Below are 20,608 nucleotides of genomic sequence, written 5' to 3' on the forward strand. Positions count from 1 at the left end.
TCTAGCTCGGTTTAGTTACTTGGTTTTTAATGACCACATCAAAAAATAATGTTAAGTCTAAAAAGGTAGTTGCAAAATAGTACATCTCACAGGACCCCATTTTTTCCCCACAGTATTTGAAGTATATAGCCAGAAAAATAACTGGAGGAAGATATCCATGACACTTAGCAGTGGTCACCTCCAAGGGCTGAGATTACGAGGCACTTACCCTTTGTAGTATATCTATGTTCGTTTTATAGTGACTGGATCGAAAAGAAAAACCAATGTTGGTTTTTTTGTTTTTTTAAATTGCAGATCTTTTCTGATGGAACTGTATGTGTCCATACTTGTAGGTAAGCACAGAAATAGGCCTGGCATATACCAAATGATGCAGTGGTTACCTCAGGAAATGCATGGGGCATAGCACAGGTTGGCAGGTAAATGGGAAATTTAGTTTTGCTATCCTTCCGTATTGCTTGAATCATGTAGAATATGTATCCCTGGGTTGTAGAAAATATGGAAAACTTCAATGCCCAATGCTCCAATTCATCCATCCACAAGTAAGAAAACAGGTCTCGCAGGTAAGGTGGGAGGGGGAGCCCTCATAGGACATGGCTAGTATTGCCCTCCCCCATCCCTCCCTGACCAGAATCCCCCAACCCGTCCCCCGACCCGCATGACCCCCACACACTGAAAGAGCAGCCAAGGGGCCTCATTGTAACACTCATTTTTATATAAATATCCGCAAGTCATGTTACAGAATAAGTCCCACCGGGGAAAAAAGTCAACGTTATGTTTTTGTTAAACTGACCCCTGCCTTCTAGGTTGGGCCCCAGCCTGGGGGCACCTGCTGCTTTGGGAAGGCTGGGACTGCCGCCGAGAGGCCGCTGAAGAAGCTGCCTGTGTGGCCCACCCTGGGCCAACCCCCTTCTTTGGTGTGTGGTACATGGTGACCTTCTCTGCCCACCCCCCCCAGCCTAGGGCAGGGTTCTGGGGAACAGGGTTCTGGAGGGCAGGGCCCAGGAGTCCTGGGGGCACTTGGAAATGGAGTAGGGGGACTGAGCCACTAAGAGGTGGAGTCTGAAGCTTAGAGGTTGAGCCTTTTGGGGATGGTGGCACACAGAGGTAACAGGAACAAGTGGGGAGGAACCTGGGCTGTCAGCCAAGCAGGAAGCCTTTGCCCTTCTTTCCAGCCTAGGTACCCAGGTCCCTTCCTCTGTTGCTCTATCTCCTGCTGACTCCATATTCCCAGGGATAAGCCCTGGGTTCCTGCCTGTCCCCTCCCAGCTCTTCCCTCTACAATCCCCCCTCCCCCCACAGAGAGGCCAGAGGCTAGGAACACAGCACCAGTCTGAGGATTTAATTAACCAGGAAGGGAGATTATTGGGAGGGGCACCCCTGTAAAAATGTACAAAAGGTCTGGGGGGCTATGTGGAAGGAGAGATAAATATGTACATGGAACCCCCCTTCCGTTAGCCCCTCCTCCCCCAGCCCTGAGAGGGCATGAGGACTTGGGTGGTAGGTGAAGGGGAGGGGGGGCACTTTGGCCTCTGGCTTAATGAGCCCTTGGGGAGGCAGGTCAAGGGCCTAGGGGCCCTTGGAGGGGGCGATGGTGTACCTCAGGAGATCATGAGCTATGACCTCTGAAATGACCCCCACTCTCATCTCTCATGTGCACAGAGGTGCGCATACACACACACACAGACCCCCTCTCTCTAGAGGCTTGTGACCTCTGCCCTCCCAGTGACCCCAAGGTCCATCTGATGCTTGATCTTGTGGGGGTTGGGGCTTCCGCTCCCAGGTTCCATGACCTCAGAGGTGGCTGGTGAGGTCATGACCATTGCCCTCCAGCCCTGGCTTGAAACCTCAGCTCTAGGACCTTGTCAAAAGGAAAGGGGGATGGAGCTTTGCCCCCGCCCCTCCCCTTCCCTCACCTGTCAGCCCGGGCTGGACCAGGGGCCCGAGGTGGGGAACTAGGCCTGGGGGCGGGCACAAGTGGAGGTGGGGCCCCCAAAAGGGCTCCTGGGGGGGTCTTGCTGAGAAGGTGAGGGGTTCCCGGGGCCGCAGTAGGCGGCGGAGGCGGTGCCAAGCGGCTGTATAGCAGGGGGTGGGCCGGCTCCAGACCATAGAGGCGGGCGGCTGCCACGGCCCCCGGTCCAGTCAGCTCCTCGCCAGCCTCATAGAAGCGGGGTGGCCTGGCAAGGCGAGGGGGCCCTGCCAACCAGGTTGGCTCCAGAAAGCCCGCGCAGCGCTCTGGGGGACTAGGGCCCAGAAAAGGGGGTGGCCGGGGCCTCTCAAACAGCAGGTGAAGGCCCTGAGGCCCAGTGGTGGCAGCGGCGGCAGCGGCGGCGGCAGCGGCAGCAGCGGCGGCAGCGGCGGCGGCGGCGGCCTCCTCCTTCCGCTCTTCCTTTACCCGCACGGATTCCTTGGCAGGCCTGGCCCCTTCCTCGCCAGCCCGGGCCTTGGGAGTAGCGGGAGAAACTCGGAGCTGGGGCCGTGAGAAGGGAAGGTCCCTGGGGAGAGAGAGGGGGCCTCCAACAGTCCAACCCGACCAGATTGCGAGTGGCGTGGAGAGCAGGTGGTGCAGGCAGCAGGGCGGCAGAAGGGTGGGTGGTGTGGGGAGCGGGGTAGCAGGAGGGCTGGCGGTGCGGGATGTGGGCAGCGGGGCAGTGGGTCGGAGGGTCGGCGCACCTGTCTTTCTCCTCCTTGGTGATAGAGGGCTCCCTCCGCTCCACAGGCCGCTCCTTGTCTGAGCCTGGTGTCCGGGCGGCCTCAGGGGGCCGGACCCAGGCAGGAAAGGCCAGAGGACTGCGGTGCAGGCGGCCCCATGGGTCTGGGGGGGAGGCGAAGGCTGGTGGGGCCCCTGGGCTTTCTTTCTGGGCAAAGACGGCGCCGGAGTCTAGACAGAGGGTGAAGCAAAGAGTGACAAGCGCCACAGGGAGGAGGAGGTCCCATGTCCGGGGCCTCCTAAGCCCACTGCCACAGCCACCCACCCGGCCAGCCCCACCCGCACTCACTGAATGTAGGGCTGCCCAGGCCTCCAAAGGCCCCGTTGGAGAGGGCAGCCAAGGAGGCGAAGCTTGTGGGACGCCCAAAGGGATCTGTAGGAGAAAAAGGGGGTGGTCAGAGCATTGGGCAGCCAGCTGGGAGCAGGTACCAAGACTAGAAGGGAAGAGGCAGCTCAGGGAGCAGGCCCCAGAGCCCCTGCTGCTTGGTCTTGGTTTTAACAACTGGGTGCTGAGCACTTCCTTGGGCCCCTGTGAGACACTGAGCTTTGACATGCATCATGTAGTTTAACCTCACAAACAACAAGCCCCACGAGGCAGACAGGACCACTCCCACTTAAGGATGATGAAACAGGCTCAGAGAGGTGAAGTGACTTGCCAACGGTCAGTCATCTAGCCAGTAAGTGGTACCCCCAGCCCAGGGCCTCCCGGACTCCAGAGATCCAGCCCCACCAGCCCCCACACCAGCCACCCAGATCAGCTCTATAGCAAGCCGTTCGCCTGAAGATCTCTGCTGGCTTCCTCCCACCTGACATGCAGGGCCCTTCCCGACCTGACTCTAACTTCATGCACAGACGGAACTATTAACCTATTCTACTACGGGAACACCTTCCCCAATGCCATCAGGCTTGATGCCCTCCTGTCTACCCAGACCCAAGTTAAATCTCCCTGCAGAGCCTGCCAAACTGCTAGGAGCCAATGACCACCTTCTGCCCAGGCCTGCACAGACTTCCTCTGTCCTCCTCTCCCAGGTGGCACGCTAGCCCCTACCACTGGCTAGTTCAGAGATAGCATCTGAGCTGGCAGTGCGGGCCAATCACTCTGCTCTGCCCCTATCCCATTTCACAGGTGATGAGATCAAGGCTCAGAGGAGTTGAAGTAACTTGCCCAAGGTCACAAACCAAGTGGAACCAGGCCTACCCCCATTCCAGCTGCCTCTCAGGTCTAATTTCCATCCCCAGCTTGAGAACTCCTGGAAGTCAGGGACAAGGCTGGGGTTGCCCAAATGCTCTTGGCTCTTACCAATGTGGGTGCTGGGGCTCAGAAAGGGTCCGTGGGCCCCGGGAGCTGCCGTGAAAGGGTTGGCTGCAGCGTGGACGGCACCTGGGGCAGAGAGGTGGGAGATTCTGGTGAGGCTGAGTGGGCGCAAGGTGGGCCTTGGGCTATAGACAGGGAACCTCAGGCCCTAAGAGGGCTGGCCAGACTCACCAGTCGCAGTGAAGAGGGAGGCGGCCGGGTGGGAGAGCTCCTGCCCAGGGGGCAGGGCCCCATAGGGCCCCGGAAGGCAGGGCAGGAGGTCGTTCCGAAAGTCAAGCTTGTGGGAGTCGCCCTGCATGGGACAGGGAGAGGGGTGGTGAGTGAGGAGCCAGGTGGGGTCCCGCTCTTGCTCTTCCACCCCTAGGTCCCCTTCAAGGGCTGGCTAGTGCCAAGATGGGGCTTGGGTGCCTCGCCTCTGCCTCTCTCAGAGCCTTCTCAGGCCACCCCCCTAAGCCAAGGAACCTAAACTGTGAAAGCACTCAGGCAGTGACCGGGGACAGGAGAGGATGTGTCTGGCCAAGATCTGGCCAAGACCTGCCAAAGGCAGATGCCCAGGGCTCAGGCCAGCCCGCTCTCCCCAGCCCTCCCGCCCCAGTACCTTCATCTTTTCCTGGTGTCTCAGGATCATGTAAGCCACGCGCACGTGCATGGCACACCACTTCCCTGGTTTCTGCCGCCCCAGAAGGATAACCAAAGGGAAAGGGAAGGAAAGAACGTTCACTCATCACCCACTCTAGGCCTGGTCCTCGGCCCAGCCTCTCCACACAACATCCCCAATCATCATCCCTACAACTGAGGGATGACTAGGTTCATTTCATGGCCTAGGAAACTGAGGCTCAGAGAGATAAACTGTCTTGCCCAAGGTCCCACAGCCAATTACATCGGAACCCAGGTCTGTGGCTTATAAGCCTTGCCCGTTCTGCTGTTCCACATCTGGCTGCCTCCACGTCTTGGGCTTCTCGCTCATTCCCAAGCAAGACCCGCCCTCAGCCAAACACCCTGAGACCAGCCCCCAGCCTCATGCAGCCTGAGGTCCTCACCAAACTCACCCTCAAAGGTGGCCGGAAATGGTCGGGGATCTGGGGATAGCAAAGCAGAGATTGGCGGCGATTCAGACCTGTTTACTGTCCTGGGCACCTCATCTCCACAATCTTTAATCCCCACCCAAACACCAGAGACCTTGCATAGCTCCCTCAGGCCATTCCTGCTTCTGTCAAGACTCCACTCCCCATCTCTCCCACTCTGGGCATCTCCCCTCCAGCACTAAGTTTCTGAGCCAGGCCCCAAGGACGTGCCCTGCTTGGAACACTGGGGAGTGGGTTAGCAAGCAGGCAGGATGGGTTTCTCAACCAGAGAAGCTATCCTATTAACAGCTTTATGTCATGAGTCTCTGCTTAAGATTTCTTTAGGGAAAAAAAGCCTTTACTGCTGCTAGAAGACGTTGCAAGATATCTGGTCTAGTCTACCCTTTAGGAAACACATCCTGTGTTCTTCCCAACGTTCCCAGGGCCGTGAGCTCGAAGGCTGTTCCCTGTCCCACTTCACAAAGGGGCAGCTTATCATTTCATTGTTTTATGGACAGGACTTCCTGGTATGATGTCATTTTAAGAAAAAGGATTTTGTAACTTAAAAAATTTGAAAACTCCTACAAAAATCACTGTCCTAGTAATCTTATTTCTAGAGCAACTTCATGAAATTTCTGTTCCTCATGCATGGGAAACCTGTCACTTAACAGAAATGCTCTCGTCAGATTCTCAGGGATACCCCTGATCATACACTAAAGAAAAAGGATCAGTAGTTCGCTCTCAATCAACCCTGCTCTCCCTCAACAGATAATTTAGTTCCCCCAGGACCTGCCTTGGCCCCCCTCACCTGTGTCCCCTTTTGGGGAAGCCCGCTCGGCACTGGCCCCAGTCGTGGTGGCAGCTCGGGGTTCGTGCTCTGGGAAAGGGGAGTGATCAGTCAGGAGAGCCGGCACTAGGCATGAGAGGGGTCTAGGACCAAGCTGGGGGCCAGGGCTGGGACAGGGAGGGAGGCGCATGGCTCTGAAGAAAGCTGGGTCCAGGAGGGGAGGGCAGGAGAACGGGTATAGCTTTGGGGAACGGAGGAAGGTATGTGGATCTGGGGTGGGGGGTTGGGGTCTTTGGGTCTATAGGGGGTGGGAGGTGGTGGTGTTTGGATTGGGAGCTCACCTTGGGCTGGAAGGCCCCCTGCAGGGAGCCAAAGGAGACAGCCGGCGGGAGGCCCGGAGGGAGGCCGGGCACTGCGGGAGGGAAGGCCGTGTACGGCTGTGGAGAGAAGGGCGCTAGTCCAAGCTGGGGGTGGAGGTGCGGCCCACATCTGGTCTGCCCGTCAGTCCTCGGGCCTCCACCCTAAAACCCACCCCAGGGGAGCTCTCCCAGGCTCAAGGCTCTTGCTTTTGAAGCTGAAGACTGGACCCCAACAGTCAGGGCCACACACATGGATGCATCCATGCCCACACACACCACACCACACACACACACACTCACATTATGCCGGAAAAGGCCTTCCATCTTTCCTGGATATTTCTCAAACTGGGGAAGAGAAGGGAAGAGTAAGCTGCCAGCCAGGGACTTAGGACCTTCCCATGGAAGCCACACCCTCCCCCCAAGTTGCTGAGCCTCATCACTGGCCCAATGAGGAGCTCACCATGTGGGGGCCGTGGGGTGGCAGCAGGCCCGGGGGATAAGGGGTGAAGTGCTGGTGGGTGTGCTGGTGGGTGTGCTGGTGCTGGTGGTTGTGCTGGTGGAACTGGAAGGCCAGGGGCCGGGCCGAGCCCCCTGCCCCCACCACCTCGGGACCACCCTGGGCATTCAGGTAGCGAGAGTTCAGGTCCTGGCCGATCAGGTCCTGCTCTGTGGGAGGGGAGGGGGAGAAGGCTTTAACATCTGTTGCCACCAGGTCAGCCTCCTTGGGCCCGGGTGACTGGCCTTCCCTTCTGGCCTTGAGCCACTCCCTCCTCAAGCCCTGATGTTTGCTGAGGTCCAGATGCCCCAAAGCCGACTGGGCCCAAGCCCGGGGCCATGGCCCCCCACCCACCCCGGCCAGGACCCCAAACTCACCAGAAAGGGCGTTAGCAGCTGAGGCCCCAGGGTGCCCTGGCACCTGCAGCAGGGGTGGGGGTGGGGGCAGGGTGGGGCCAGGGGAGAACAAGGAGGGGTGGTGGGGTGGTGGGGGGGGCCGCAGCCCAGGGGGGGGAAAGCTGTGGGTGGACAAAGGCAGGGGCAGTGAGGGCGTCGGGGGCCGGTGGGTGAGCTGCGCGGACGAGGAGGAGGCAGATGAGGAGGAAGAGGACGAAGAGGATGATGAGGGGGGAGGCTGAGCCACGGGAGGGGCCGGGGCCTTGGGGGGCGGCCGTGAAGAGCTGGGGAGAGAAGTGGGGAGATGAGTGAGGGGTTGGGAGGTGCCAGCTCTGACGGGAGGGGGTCAGAAGCCTGGGCGATACCTTGACCCTGGTTCTCCAACATGGAAGGTGGTAGAACCCGGCTCCCAGGAAACCCACCCCCGCCCAGGGAAACCATCCTCAGACTGAGGTACCTCCCACACCCAACAATCCCCTCTCTCCCTCTCAAGGTCTCTTCCACACAGCTACCTCGGACGTCTCTGGTCTCATGACTTGCCCTCTCCTGACTCAACCACGGCACAAAACATGTCACTCACTTTGACGCTTCATTACAACAGGCCACCTGGGTTCCCACCCTAAGACAGTGGAAGCAGCACCTTGCTGGCCTGGCCTAGATGTCAGGCGACCTGAATTCTAGGCCCGTCTTGCCATTAACACCCTGGATGACCTTGAGCAAGTCACTGCCCCTCTCTGAGCCTTAGTTTTCTCAAGAACAAGAAAAAGGACGGTAATGATGATGACAATAATAAAAATAGCACCGATAATAGTAATAGTATCAGTGATTCTTACCCTTTAGCGAGCACTTACTGTAGCCAAGTGCTGACACCTGCTTTACATGCTAATCCAAATCTCCACCATGTCACACCACCTTTCCAACTGCTGCCGCATCCATGTAACCACCTGTACCATTTACTTCTTTCTTTAACTCAGTTTCTTTTTTTTTATTATTATTATTACTTAGCCTCGCCCGGCAATACACGTGAAATCAAGGGGTTGAGATACTAATCATGTTTTTCTAAAACCCATTAACAGCTAAAAAAAATTTATTCCCATAACAGCTGAAATGATCTTACATACCACTAATGATGCACATACACACTTTGGGAAACACTGCATTAACTCAATTGATCCTCACAACAGCTTTATCAAGACAAAGGTACCATTGTCATTTCTTTTCCACAGAAAGAGAAAATTGAGGCTCAGAGAGATTAAGTGACTTGTCAAAAATCACAGAGCCACTAAGTGGCAGAGCAAGAATTTGAATCCAGGTCTGACTGACACCAAAGCCAGCACTCTTAATCATCATGTCAGCATTTCCCAAAGTATGTTCTGAAGAACACGATTCCTAGCAAATGTGCCTTGCAAAAAAGGTCTCACCAGCACATTAAATTGGGAAACGGCACACAGTGGATTTCCTGCACGCAAAGATTGAGTGAAACAGTTCTGATAAGTTCCTGTAAGCCAGTAATCACTTTAACTTTGTTTCACCCAGTGTCTTTCAAACTTTTCAGCCTCAGAATCCTTTTTTCAAGTCACATTCCACAGGTACCCTCCCATGTCCCAGCCAGAGAATGCAGGGGTTGGTGCCAAAATGACCAGGTCCTTCCAGACCAGACCAAACCCCTGGACCACTCACCTGCCAGTGCTGAGGTCCAGGCTGCTGCCATAGGGAGAAGTGCGGAGGCCAAAGGGCGAGACCCGAAGCTGCAGCTGGGGCTGGGGTGGGGGTGGCAGACTGGGGGCGGCCGGCAAGGGTGCAGGGGGTGAGACGGGAGGCCGAGGGGCCGGTGGAGGCGGTGGTTCCTTTGGGGGGAAAGGCACTAGCAGCGGGTCGGGCCCTGGGGGCTGTTCCTGGCTCCGCTCCAGGCCCGACACTTTAGGGACTACGGAGAGTTTTGCTTCACAGTTCCCATTGAAGGCGCCGTGGGGGCCCGAGGCTGTGAGAACAAGACAGTAGATGTGTTCAGTTAAGGCCCATACTCACCCCATTTCCCTCCCTTGTCTCCAGCACCAGCCCTTCAGACCAACCTTTGCTGGTTGAGACAGTAAAGGATGGGTCGAGGTCATCATCGGAGACCTGGGGAAGAAGGGTTGGGAGAGTCAGGTTCTGGTCTGCCGAGGCCCTCACCCAAGAAGCCTAAAAGCCTCCAGAGCCTACTAGGAAGTGGCAGCAGGTGGCAAGTCTACTCCAACAGCTTAGTTGAAATCCAGCAAGAACCGTGGGCTCGGGGGGGGGGGGGGGGGGGGGCTGTGCTTGGGGAAAGGGGTAGAATAGCTGAGCCTGAGAATCTATTAGGCCAGTCGGACTGAATTGAGGCACACTTACATAGCAGAGACATAAGCACATTAAAGCCAAAGTGTCAGTTATTGCTAACTGCTGGCCCACATGCCTACCTGACTTATAGATCTGTTGGGGCCACTAGTGTCAGCAAAAACTTTTAAAATTGCCGATATTTACAAACCCAGGAATTCCTCATAAAAACTCAGACTTGCAGGTTCTCTTAAGAATTGGCCCTATTCTTGCATGGCAACAATTAGACTAGACAGTGGTCACCTCCTTTAGACAGACAAGAACTCTCTGGTTCACCACAGTCCCTGTCCAGCCAACTTTTTAAACTAAAACAAGATATAGATCATGGAATACAAATTTAGTTAGTTACAGGGGTAGAGTATGAACTGCTAGAACACATTATTTCAAAACAGACACATCTGACCTAATAATAAACTGAAATATAACTTTGTAAAACATGTTCTTATACTGACCACAATGGTTTAGTGTTCTCAGTACCGTAACCCTGGTCTCTGCTCAGATCCTAATCTGTGAGAGCAGACGAACAGCTAGCAGGAACGACCAACTCTGTTCAACAGCCACCTTGGATTTCTGTGGAGAACCACTGGTACCTCCAAGGGCTTTGGAAAAGATGATATACCGAGGCAAGGGCTTTTTATTCTTTGGTCAACTGGCTCTAGTTGCCAAAGAAAAAAAGTCATTTACCCATTCAATCTGCCCACCCCCACACTGCCCCAAATCTAGTCATGGCTAAACCTATGTTGCCCACTCAAGGGGAGGCTCTGTCGAGTGTAGAAGACCTCTAAGCTGCAGTTCATTTTACAAGTTGTAACATGCCCACCCAACAAGTTCTAGCCCTACTCACCCTCTCATCCAGATCGCTTTCTGCATCACACTGGGGAGAAGGAAAGACAGAGGTGTCACAAGAGGGAAGAAGAGTGTGGCCCAAGGGAGAGTGGGGACTTTCAAAGAGGAATTGAGAGGGGAGGGGCCAGTACAGGTAGAGAGCACTTACTATGTATCCAGCTTCCAGAGAATGACGGGAGGAGGCCTGAGAAAGACCAGAGTCCAGAGGTAAAGGAGGCTGACTGACGAGGCCTTTGGATAAAGTCTAAAATCCCCAGTAAGGAACTCAAGGCCCCTCATGACACACACTCAATCTCTTCCTAGCTGCTTCTCCTGCTATGGCCCACCCTTGTTTCCAATGCTTTTGTCATTTTCCAAGTATATTCTATCTCTGCGCTTTTGCTCAAAACAACTTTGCCCATTTCTCCTCTTAGCAAGCTTATGACTATCCTTTAAGGCCTGACTAAGCCATCCTAGGGGGCTTTCCCTAACCACAACCCTCCTCCCATCCCCCAGGCAGAATGAGTGGCTTCCTCATGTGGGTTTCTGCAGCATCTCTCCCAGATCTCTGCCTTCTGTAGCTTCTCAGGTTTTGATCTAGGCATTTGTTCAGATTGTGTCTTTCTTGCTACACTGCTATTGCCTGGAGACATCTGAAACCATATCTAACTCATTCATGATTCCATTAAGTCTTTTTGATACATCTCTAAATAATCAACATGTTTGGAATAGGGCCACCAAAAGCAAAAAAGTCTGACTGTGGGCATGTCTCTGTCAGACCGGGACTGAGGAGTGAGAGTTCCAATTTGCTCTGCCTTCTCCCTGCCCTTACAGAATAAAATTACTGTTTATGATGGACAGTAGCATTGCTGATGGAAAACAGGTCTGTGTAAAGGGTATTCTACCCAGACTTTTAAAGGACAAGGATCTATGACAAGCTCACCTCTTTCCTTCTCCGCTTATTGGGCCATTTTCGGGCCCGATCCCCAGAGGGCCGGCCAGGCTCCCGATCAGAGCTGTCCCCTGGCTCCCCAGTGGCCCCACTGGAACCCCCCCTCTTCCGCTTCCCAGAATGCTTCAGTCGATGTTCCAGTCGCTCTGGGGGCTGAAGAGATGCATCCTTCTGTGGAGGAGGAGGTGGGACTAAAGCAGATGGAGAAAGGAAGGCTCCCCACCTCTCTAGGGGTGACCAGGCTACCAAAGTGGCTCTCAGGCCGCATAACCTGGCTGGTCCCTAGAGACTAACTCTACCTCCTCCCACCCCAGGGTGGGGCAGAGGCCTGGCCAGAGGAGCCGGTTGCTCTGGTTTGGGGTGCCAGCATTCCCCCCTCAACTCCACCCACTCCAGGTACCATACCCTTCTCTCTGCCCCTGTGAAGCCCCCAAAGGTCCCCGGCTCCATCAGGCCCCACCTGCAAGGCCTCAAGGCTGGCGAAGCTGGCGATGGCGAAGCCATCGATTAAGTCCTCTTCCTCTTCTTCCTCCTCCTCAGGCTCCTCCTCGGCCTCCCCGTCGTCGGCGCCCCCCTCCTCCTCCTCCTCCTCTTCCTCCCCGCGGCTGCCCGAGCCGGCAGGCCGCTTCCGAGCTCGGGGTCGCGGGGGCCGAGGCCTGGGACGGGGCCGCCGTCGTCTCGGGCCTCCGGGCCGCTCTCCGGACGAAGCTGACGACCAAGGCCTGGCGGGCGGTGGCGGCGACGAGGAGGACGAGGAGCCGCGCGGGGCAGCCAGCAGAGCCCGGGGCGCGTCGCCGCCGGGACCTCGGCGGCGCCGCTGCTCCCGGTCTCGGTCTCGGCGCGAGCAGCGCCGCCGCCGCCGCTCCCCCTCGGCGGCCCAGCCCGGGCCGGGAGCCGCGGCCGCTGCCGTCTCCATGGCGACCGCCCTCAGCGCCGCATCCGGAGGCGGCGGGGCCCGAAGCGGCCTGTCCGCAGGCCCGGGGTCGCAGGCGCGGCGGTGGCGGCTACACAGGGACGAAAAGGCCACGGCTTTCCCTTTAAATCAGGATCTACGGGCCCCACGCTTGCCCCAAGGCCAAGGCCCGGGGAGCCGGCGCCGCCCCCGGGGCGACAAGCCCGAGGGCCCCCCCTGTGGGGCCGGCGGGGCCGAGACGGAGAAAACGGGGCGACCGTCCCTTTAAGGCGAGGCCTCAAGTTGTCCAGCCCCTGACCCCTTTAAGACGACCCGATGGTGTCCAGCCGGCCTAGTACAGTGGCCGCCCCCTGCCAGGGGTCGAGACAAGTCTCCCCGAGGAAGAGGAAGGGCCACCCCTTTAAAAGGGACCGAAAGCTCGCCCCAAAACGCAGACCTCCCCTTTAAAAGTGTCTCAAGTCCTCCGGCTAAAAGGGGCCACCCCTTTAAGGAGTCCACGGTCGTCCAAACAGCAGGCCGCCCCTTTAAGGGCTCGGAGTGAAGTTTCTGGTCCTCCACAAGCGGCCACTTCCCCTTTAAGCTGAGTTTAAAGAACTTCTTGCGAGGGGGAGAAAAGGAGGTGAGAATCCCCACTCGCTCCAGCACTCCCAACAGCACAGTTCTGAATTTGTCAGCTTCTGTTCGATGGCTTCCCCTTTAAGGTTGCCGAAGTAGTCTGCCGAGTTCAGCGGCCACCCCTTTAAGGAGATTTAAAGGGGCCTCCTCCAGGCCCGGCTCTTCCAGCCTCCGCCTCCGGTCGCCATGAAAGGCTGGGGGGGGGGCGGGGCCGCGGGGGCCAGCCCTCCAAAGTCCCGGATGTGAGGCAACGGTGACGGGTAGAGCTTCTCTGTCTGCCGACATAAAAGTCTCTTCCTCCTTTCCTCCGTCTCTGTCTGACTGGCGCCGTAAGGGATCCGGAACGGCTGCTGGGCAGCGAGGGAGCTCCAGCGCACCCTTCTGTTGTCTCCTTTGGAGTCTTGGGCCTCTTCTCCGCCAGGACTTCCCTGCCCCTCCTCCCTCTTCCTCCTCAGCCTACGCCTCCTTCCTCTCTCGGCCTCCTCCCACTCTCCGCCCCCTTCCCCTCACCCCTCCACCAGCTTAGTCGTTGATAGGTTGATAAGTGTACGTCAAGGCGAGGGGCGGAGTCAAGCACTGGGGAGTGGGTAATATGTAACCGCCCTCAAATCTTGGATTGGGTATACGTCATATTAGCCCCGCCCCTCAGCGGGTCTTGTGACTCGACTGGTTAGAGGTAGGCGCTTGGGGCGGTCCCCCACGTGACCCCGCCTCTTCCTACTTTGTTCATTGGTCCGTCTTCAGACGGCGTCGAGACTAGGAGTCGGGTTGTGGTGCGCGAGTTCTAGGGGGCGGTTGGCCGCTGGGCGGCGTGCGGCGGCGGAAGATTGCTCTCGGCTGCCAGTTACGTCGTCTCCTTTTCCGCCGCTCGGCTTAGCCCAGAGGCCGCCTGGCTTCTCGCGCACGCGCGTGGTGATACTGTCGAGCGGCTGGCAGCTCAGCGGGATCCCCCGCGGTGCCGGGTGGCCTGAGCACGCGGCGTGCCTTGCCAGCGCCAGACGCGCTAGAAGGAATCCGCTTCCCGTTATCGCTCCGTTCAATGGGAGAGTGCTGGCTTGTGGTGTCTGCGTGCTAATGAAGAAAGAAACACTTTGCGTTCGTGCCCCGGCCACTTTTTCACGTTAACTTATTTGGCAGGAAGAATTCTTTTAGGAAGGTACTGCTGCGGATGCCTCAGTGGCTCAGCGGTTGAACGTCTGCCTTTGGCTCAGGGCGTGATCCCGGGATTCCAGGATTGAGTCCCACGTCCGGCTCCCTACAGGGAGCCTGCTTCTCTGCCTGTGTCTCTGCCCCTCTCTCTGTGTCTCTCATGAATAAATAAATAAAAATCCTTAAAAAAAAAAAAAAGTAAGGTACTGCTATTAGCCCCATTTTACAGAGGGGGAGGGGAATCGATGCACATTTGGTTTCCTACATAGGATTTGGCTCAAGCCTAACTCCACAGTCTGTGCTCTTAGTTACTGCTCTTCTGCCTTTAAATTTGGAAAGATGGAGAATGCTATTTCTGGCCTCTGGGTGCCTCTGGGTTAGCGTTTTAATGAAGACATCACATTACACACTCAACTTGCTTTTTTTTTTTTTTTTTTTTTAAAGTATCTTTACACCCAACACAGGGCTGGAACTCATCATGACATGCTGAGATCAAGAGTTGCATGCTCCACAACTAAGTCAGGCAGGCACCCTTCAATTTCCTTTCTTATATGTAAAATGAGTGTGATTCCCTCTCACAGTGCTATATGCGGGTCAAATATGTATGACAGGTTGTTTGTAGGTGCTCAATTAGAGTTGATTACTTTTATCTCTTGAATCCAGAGGAAAGTCTGTACCTGTATGTTAGGTGGAATTCAGGGCCATCTTGATGAAGGCCTTGGTCCACTCTGGGTCCCTCAGTCTCCTCCTCGATATAAGTGAATTTAGACAACCCTTACTAGGGTGCAGGGTCACAATATCTTCTGGAGCAGATTCCAAAGTATCACTTCCACACAGGAAAAATCTCAAATCAAGGAAGTAACTCCGACGACCATTCCCCTACTTCTTCCCTATATCCAACCCTTATTGCCTTCCCTGGCACCTCCTCCATTTCCCAGTCTTTCGGGGCCAAAGTAGAAACAGCCAGTATAGTCAATCTCAAACTCAGCTAGAGACATACAAAAAGATCAGAAACATATTGAAAACTTTACTAGAAATATAGAGAAAAATATATAACTGCCTCAGATGCTTCAGGATGGATAGACAAATGGAGCTCCTAGGTCCGATGGGGCAGTTCCCTATCCACTTCCTCCTCCTCCAGGAGTGAGGCATCCAGCTCCTCCAACCGCTGCTGCAGCAGAGGTCCCACATCTGGGCTGGGGGCCAGGCTGGAGGTAAGGGTCCTGCCAGCTGTTGCCCGGACCCCACGAGATGGCCGCCGGGATCGAGGAAGGCTACTGTCCCGAAATTCTACAGCCCGCCGAAGCTTCTTTGAGCTGGTGAAAATCAAAGTCCCGTTGCGCTCCCGGGGTTCCTCAAAGATGGTCTCAAAGGTCCTGGACCAGGCAGGGAGGGGTGCTGGTTACCAGCATGGCCCCTGGTTCCAGCCTTCCCTCTATCACCCCCACGCCTTCAAAGTTTCTCACCTCCTGGTTGTAGGTGACTGGTAATTCTTGTTGGTATAAATTTCTTCTAAGCTGAACTCCTTCTTGTTCAACCTGGGAACAAAGAGCAGAGGCCATTGAAAAACGGAAGGCCACTGTACTCTGGAAAAAGGATAAGCAAGGCCTGGTCTACATTTCAGTTTCTGGGACACGCTAGGGCCAGAAGTGCTTCCTAAGGCACACAGATAAGTTCTAAGTGCAAACCATGTCCAGACCAACTTGACTCCTCCAAGCTGGACTGTGTTCCCTGAGAAGAGACAAAGCCACACTTCAGGGGATCTGAGCCTACTACACCTTTGGCCAAGGTATTTCCATGTACAGTGAGCCACTCACCTGATTGGTCGAGGCAGCCCCATTGGTGTAAGGTTTAGCTGAGGACGGGCTGGTGTCCTGCGTATTCTGAATTGAGAAACTTTTCCCATGGTCTGTGAAAATAGGGCAGAGGTAAGAGTGCAGCATGGCCTCAGGTCCTCACTTGTCTTCTCCCCCCATTTTCTCCCTCCATCTACTCCTACCTTGGTCTCAGGGTCTGAAAGCACCTGGTCCTCTGAGGCCCTTGGCTCCTTCCCCTTGGTTGAGCTCAACCTGCAGAGAAGGTCGAGGCTCAGGGACAAATAACATTCAGAGCAATATCCCCATCTCCCCCCCCACACACTGGATAGTAGGGAAGGAGGCTGAGCCCAGCCTGTGCCAGGGCTTTAAGAAGGGTGGCACCTGGTGGCTCAGTCAGTTAAACAGCTGATTTAGGCTTAGGTCATGATTGCAGGGTCCTAGGATCAAGCCCCACCTCGGGCTCCCCACTCAGTGGGAAGTCTGCTTCTCCCGCTCCCTCTGCCCCTCCCTCCATCTGGGCATGTGCTCTCTGTCTCCATCTCTCTCTCAAATTAATAAATAAAATCTTTTTTAAAAAAAAAAAAAAGGAGGGTTTATCGAGAGCACTACCTGGGTTCTGCAGGTTCAGAGAAGGAGGAAGAAGACGCAGTGGATGAGCAAGATGTGATGAGGGGAGGAGAGACTCCCACTCCTCCAAGAGGGAAGACCTCTTTCCGGAGACAGGGCCGAGGGGGTGGTGGGGCTCGGGCCATCTCTCCACCACCCACAGTGTGCCGCCGGGGCCGTAACCGGCTTGGGTGGTGTGGAGTGGGGGGCCAGCTGCAGGTGTCTGGGCCAGGGGGCCCCAGATCAGGGCAGGAGTGGCTTCGGCCCAGAGAGGGCTTAGAGAGAGGTGCTGGGGGACTGTGGTCTTGGGCCCGCCACTGGCGGATAGGGGGCCGGGGACTGACAGACGCAGTGTCCTCAGTGGCCCCGGACTGCTCAGCCTCTGAGATGGCAATCTTCAACTCCAACTTCATGGGGGGTGATGGGGGTGGGGGCCGTGGGGCTTTGTTGGGCGTGAGGAAGATGTCAGCAAAGCTCTCCAGCTTGGAGCGGACAGAACGGAAGAGGGGGGCCAAGCCCCAGGGACTGAGGCGGGGGCGTAAAAGGCTGGACGGCGGTGGGATCGATGGGGGCTCCAGTACAGGATCTGGGGCTGAGGAAAAGGAGAGGCTCAGGTGGGCATTCCTTGGCTGCAAGTGTCTAAGCCCTACTTCAGTGGACTCAGCCCCTCCCCCAACACAAACCTTTGCCCACAGAAGTATAAACCCACACCTAAAATACTAAGCCCTAAATTTAGGAATTGAACATCAGGCCTCTGAAGTCTACACCCCAACTTCACACACCAAGCTCCCCTGGGTGGGGGGGGAGTTAAGCCCCACCCCCACCTCTGCCCCTGATACGTTTAAGCTCAGCCAGGATTTTCCAGGGCCCTAAATCTTATCCCTCTGAGTCCTTACCTGGTGGTGGGCTCTCCGGAGGGCCTTCAGGCAGGGCAGATGGCTGGAATGGGGGATCCAGGTCCCTGGACGGAGGCACTGACTGGTGAACAATCGTCATGGACTCGGCTCTGGGGTAAAGGGGCAAAATAAAGGCTCAGGGAGGTTTCAGGTCCAGATCCCACTTGAGCCAGCACCTCCCCTTCCCTGAAGGCTTCTGAAGGTGCTATAAGGATCGGACAGGTAAATTCTGATGCCTTTAGCCTTAGCTCCTAGGATAACAGTTGCTGTCTGGACATTTTGATAACCCCTTCCCCAGCCCTCTCACCTTCTCGCTGGGATGATGAAGTTGGGAGTCTTGTCAGCAAAGCCCTGGATGTAAACAAAGGATGTTTTGGGGGAGGCAGGGAAGCCCCCTTTGGCCTTTTTAGCTCCTCACGTTCTGACCCTCTCAAGTCTCCAGAACCCTGCCAGCATTCACACCCAAGACTTTTTCCTACAGGTCTTTCCTCAGTGTCTTCCATCTAAATTGCTGTTCTCCTTGCTCTGAGCAAAATCTACCCCAGCTGAACCCCTGACATCCTTACCCCAAAATTCTCATACCTCAGCCGGGGGTCTTGGGCTGGCAATGTCTTCTAGCATCACCACCAGAGTGGGCTGGGGGACCCAGTCCTCCTTTTCTGAAGGGCCCTCCTCTGGGCCATGGGTTGTCCTTGATCGCCGCTTCAGAGTAGAAGGGGGCCGGTGGATGCGGCTCAAGGGCTCTCGACATAAGTGCAGTGGGTCAGGAGACCTAGAGAGAAAACAGAAAGATCAGAGGGGCTCAGTTATGCCCCTAGTTTACCCTCCAACCTGCCATACTCACCTGGTCTGTGAGGACCATGTGGCCTGTTGGGGTGGTGAAGCAGGTGGCTGGCTTCGGACAGAATCCCGCTGGTTGCTGCGGTGCCGTAGGGTGGTGGTCTCTTCTTGGGGCACCAGGGGAACCTAATTGAGAAGGAAGTGTCAAGAGCAAGGTGATGAAATGAGATGGGACAGGACAGGACCTCACTGAACCTAACAGTGCCGTATGCCACAAAAGTGATAGAGATTGTGGCTAGAATTCACTTAAGAACCTAAAGAAATGAGTCGAACGGAATCAGTTCCAGGGCCAGATATTATAGTGTTCTGAGCTGCAGTAATCTCACCCAGGCTGTTTGGAGAAATGAAAAGGAGTGACCTTAGGTGAGTCACTGCCCTATTTTGGGCCTGTTTTTCTAACCTGTGCAATGGAGCTAAAGACCTCAGCCTGCTTCCCAAGAATAGCTTGGAAGTTGGGCTGGGGAAGAAAGCAAGGGTTTCTCATACTTAGAGAGTTGTAGCCATGTGGTTCTATGCCCAACACGGTTGATGGTGGGGAATGGGCACTAGAGACCCTGCCCAAATATAGGTAGATTCAGCAAGAGCCAAATAGAACTCTAGCATTAGGGAGGCTGCCTGAGCAATGGGTGTGAGAATGAGGTATTTGGATCTCAACTATCCTCACTAGTGATCTGGTCTGACTTTGATACTGAAGAGGGGACCAGAGGGAGGAAGGAGGCCTCTCAGTTCAAGGGGCTCACCATGTGGGCAGTCATAACATCTTCCAGCACCACAGCCAGGACCCTCCGAGAGGCCTTTTCCAAAGGTGAAGGGGCCGCTAGAGACTGCAGTCTCGGCCGTTTGGGGCTCCTGGCTCCCCATAGTACTCGAGCCAGGGGCTGGCGGCACAGATGTGGCTGGCCAGGTGGGCTGGAGGATGAGAGAAGCAGAGGACGGTCGCCTGAGCCTGTCGTTGGCTCTGTGGTTTCCCCGGTACGGCCGCCAGGCTCCCCGTTTCCCGTGCTCAAGACAGGCGGGCGGGGTGCGCTCTCACCTCGAGTCCCCGGGCAAGTCCATGGGGAAAGCGGCGGCTCCGGGGAGTCCCTGGGGGATCCCAGGCTGCAGCCTGGGATGGGGAGGGGGAGCGGGGGAGCGGGGAGTGAGGGCCAGTCCCTCCCCTGGGGCTCCGCCCTTCAATGGTCAGCCCGCCGCTCCGGGTAGCCCACGGGCCGGAGCCCTAGGGAGTGAAAGGGCGCCCCCGGCTGGCCGCCTGGAGCGGGTGTCTTCCCGCTGCCGCGCACCCGGACTGGCACTTGCCGGGAGAACCTGGCTTGCAGTGGCCCCAGTTCTCCCACGGCCTGAGCTTCTGGGGCCTTTGTCCCCGCAGAATCCGCCCTGAGATCCCCCAGGATCAGCTGGGATCCCGGTCCTGGAAGGCTCACTTTCCGCCGGGTCCCTCTGCAATCCTCATCCTACGGCCAGCGAGTGGCCAAGAACTCCGAAGCAATACTCCCACACACTGACGGTGCCCCCCGCCCCACCAGATCCCTTAGACTGGATCCCTGCGGAAAGAATCCTACAGCCCGGTTGCTCCAATCAGACGCCGCGAGGATCTTCCTCTCCCTGTGAGTTTGGGCTCCGCAAAGCTCCACTCAGACAGGGGCAGCCCGAGCCTGGGCATCACGAACTCGGTCCGGATCCCCAGGGATCCACTGTCAAGCAGATACCCCCTTCACTCCAATCCCGGGAGGTCCCGCCCACAGACCCTCTCCTTCCCCGCTCCCCGGCTCCCCACCCAGCGCTCTCCCCAGCCCAGGACCAGATGGTTCAAATGTTTCCTTCCCTCCCTCCTCCCGCCTTCTCTCCAGCCGCTCGGTGCCCTCCTCCGCGCGCCGCTCACCGCCGCCTCCTGCGGATCCCGGGTCTTCGACGGCGCCCACCTCCGGCTCCTTTAAAACCAGCCTTAGCCAGCACTGCCCAACCGCCGAGGGCCTTCTTCTCGCAGCCCTCGGGCACCGCCCAATCGCCGGTCCCCGTCTTCCGGAGTGGTGAGAAACTAAGTGAAGCCACCTGGCAGCCATCTTCCCTAGGGGCAAGAAGCCAAATTGGGCAGCTCTGCCATTATAGCTGAGGGCAGGTAGCTCTGTCCTCGATGAACCGAAGTGGACCGGATGGTGTCATTTTCTGAAGGCCAGTCAGTGGCCGAAGACTAGACCAAGTTTCTTGAGCTACTGAGGCAGCTGTAGTGAATAGAGTGCCGCCACGTTTTTTAAGGGCATCTTCCGGTTCTTTGGTTCTTAGGTCAATAAACGTGAGCTGAATACTAACGACATGTGAAATTCCCAATTTCCTAGAGAGGCCTCACTGAGGGCGATTCCGCTACCCTCCTGGAATCCTCGAGTCCCCCCAAAGGCGCTGAGATTTGCGGGGAGGGACTAAGAGCCTGAGACTAGGGATAGTGCCGCCTCCGGCTCCAGGGTTTGCGCGATGTACCGAAGAGACTGAGCTGAGCCGAAACTGGGAAGAGGCTGGGGACAT

General features: G+C 56.4%; 2 protein-coding genes across 4 annotated transcripts; both read right to left on the reverse strand.

Annotated features, from left to right (window-relative positions):
• Nucleotides 1-1,324: 1,324 nt before the first annotated feature.
• Nucleotides 1,325-13,284, reverse strand: FBRS (fibrosin). Its single transcript, XM_041749702.1, has 18 exons — nucleotides 11,716-13,284; nucleotides 11,247-11,426; nucleotides 10,473-10,508; nucleotides 10,323-10,352; nucleotides 9,196-9,244; nucleotides 8,804-9,104; nucleotides 7,106-7,407; nucleotides 6,693-6,898; nucleotides 6,533-6,577; nucleotides 6,215-6,310; nucleotides 5,895-5,963; nucleotides 5,072-5,101; nucleotides 4,621-4,692; nucleotides 4,194-4,314; nucleotides 4,008-4,088; nucleotides 2,997-3,080; nucleotides 2,671-2,878; nucleotides 1,325-2,492 (listed from the first exon to the last, which is right to left on the reverse strand). Exons 1-18 carry the CDS (start codon nucleotides 12,169-12,171, stop codon nucleotides 1,910-1,912), a joined length of 2,949 nt encoding a protein of 982 aa, XP_041605636.1. The 5' UTR covers nucleotides 12,172-13,284; the 3' UTR covers nucleotides 1,325-1,909.
• Nucleotides 13,285-14,939: 1,655 nt separating this feature from the next.
• On the reverse strand, nucleotides 14,940-20,360 carry PRR14 (proline rich 14). 3 transcript variants are annotated; one of them, XM_041750873.1, is made up of 12 exons: nucleotides 19,971-20,360; nucleotides 19,125-19,196; nucleotides 18,832-19,000; nucleotides 18,096-18,217; nucleotides 17,834-18,023; nucleotides 17,559-17,602; nucleotides 17,252-17,361; nucleotides 16,359-16,947; nucleotides 15,932-16,001; nucleotides 15,750-15,841; nucleotides 15,399-15,470; nucleotides 14,940-15,248 (listed from the first exon to the last, which is right to left on the reverse strand). In XM_041750873.1, the coding sequence occupies exons 2-12, from the start codon at nucleotides 19,145-19,147 to the stop codon at nucleotides 15,029-15,031; spliced, it is 1,701 nt and encodes a 566-aa protein (XP_041606807.1). In that variant the 5' UTR covers nucleotides 19,148-19,196; nucleotides 19,971-20,360; the 3' UTR covers nucleotides 14,940-15,028. The 3 variants fall into 3 exon arrangements, with proteins under 3 accessions (XP_041606807.1, XP_041606806.1, XP_041606808.1); XM_041750872.1 differs by having other exon boundaries at nucleotides 14,940-15,308; nucleotides 19,971-20,355; XM_041750874.1 differs by lacking the exon at nucleotides 19,125-19,196 and having other exon boundaries at nucleotides 14,940-15,308; nucleotides 19,971-20,354.
• Nucleotides 20,361-20,608: the final 248 nt, after the last annotated feature.

This window comes from Vulpes lagopus, chromosome 3, assembly GCF_018345385.1.
Source record: "Vulpes lagopus strain Blue_001 chromosome 3, ASM1834538v1, whole genome shotgun sequence".
Taxonomy (NCBI): Eukaryota; Metazoa; Chordata; class Mammalia; order Carnivora; family Canidae; genus Vulpes; species Vulpes lagopus.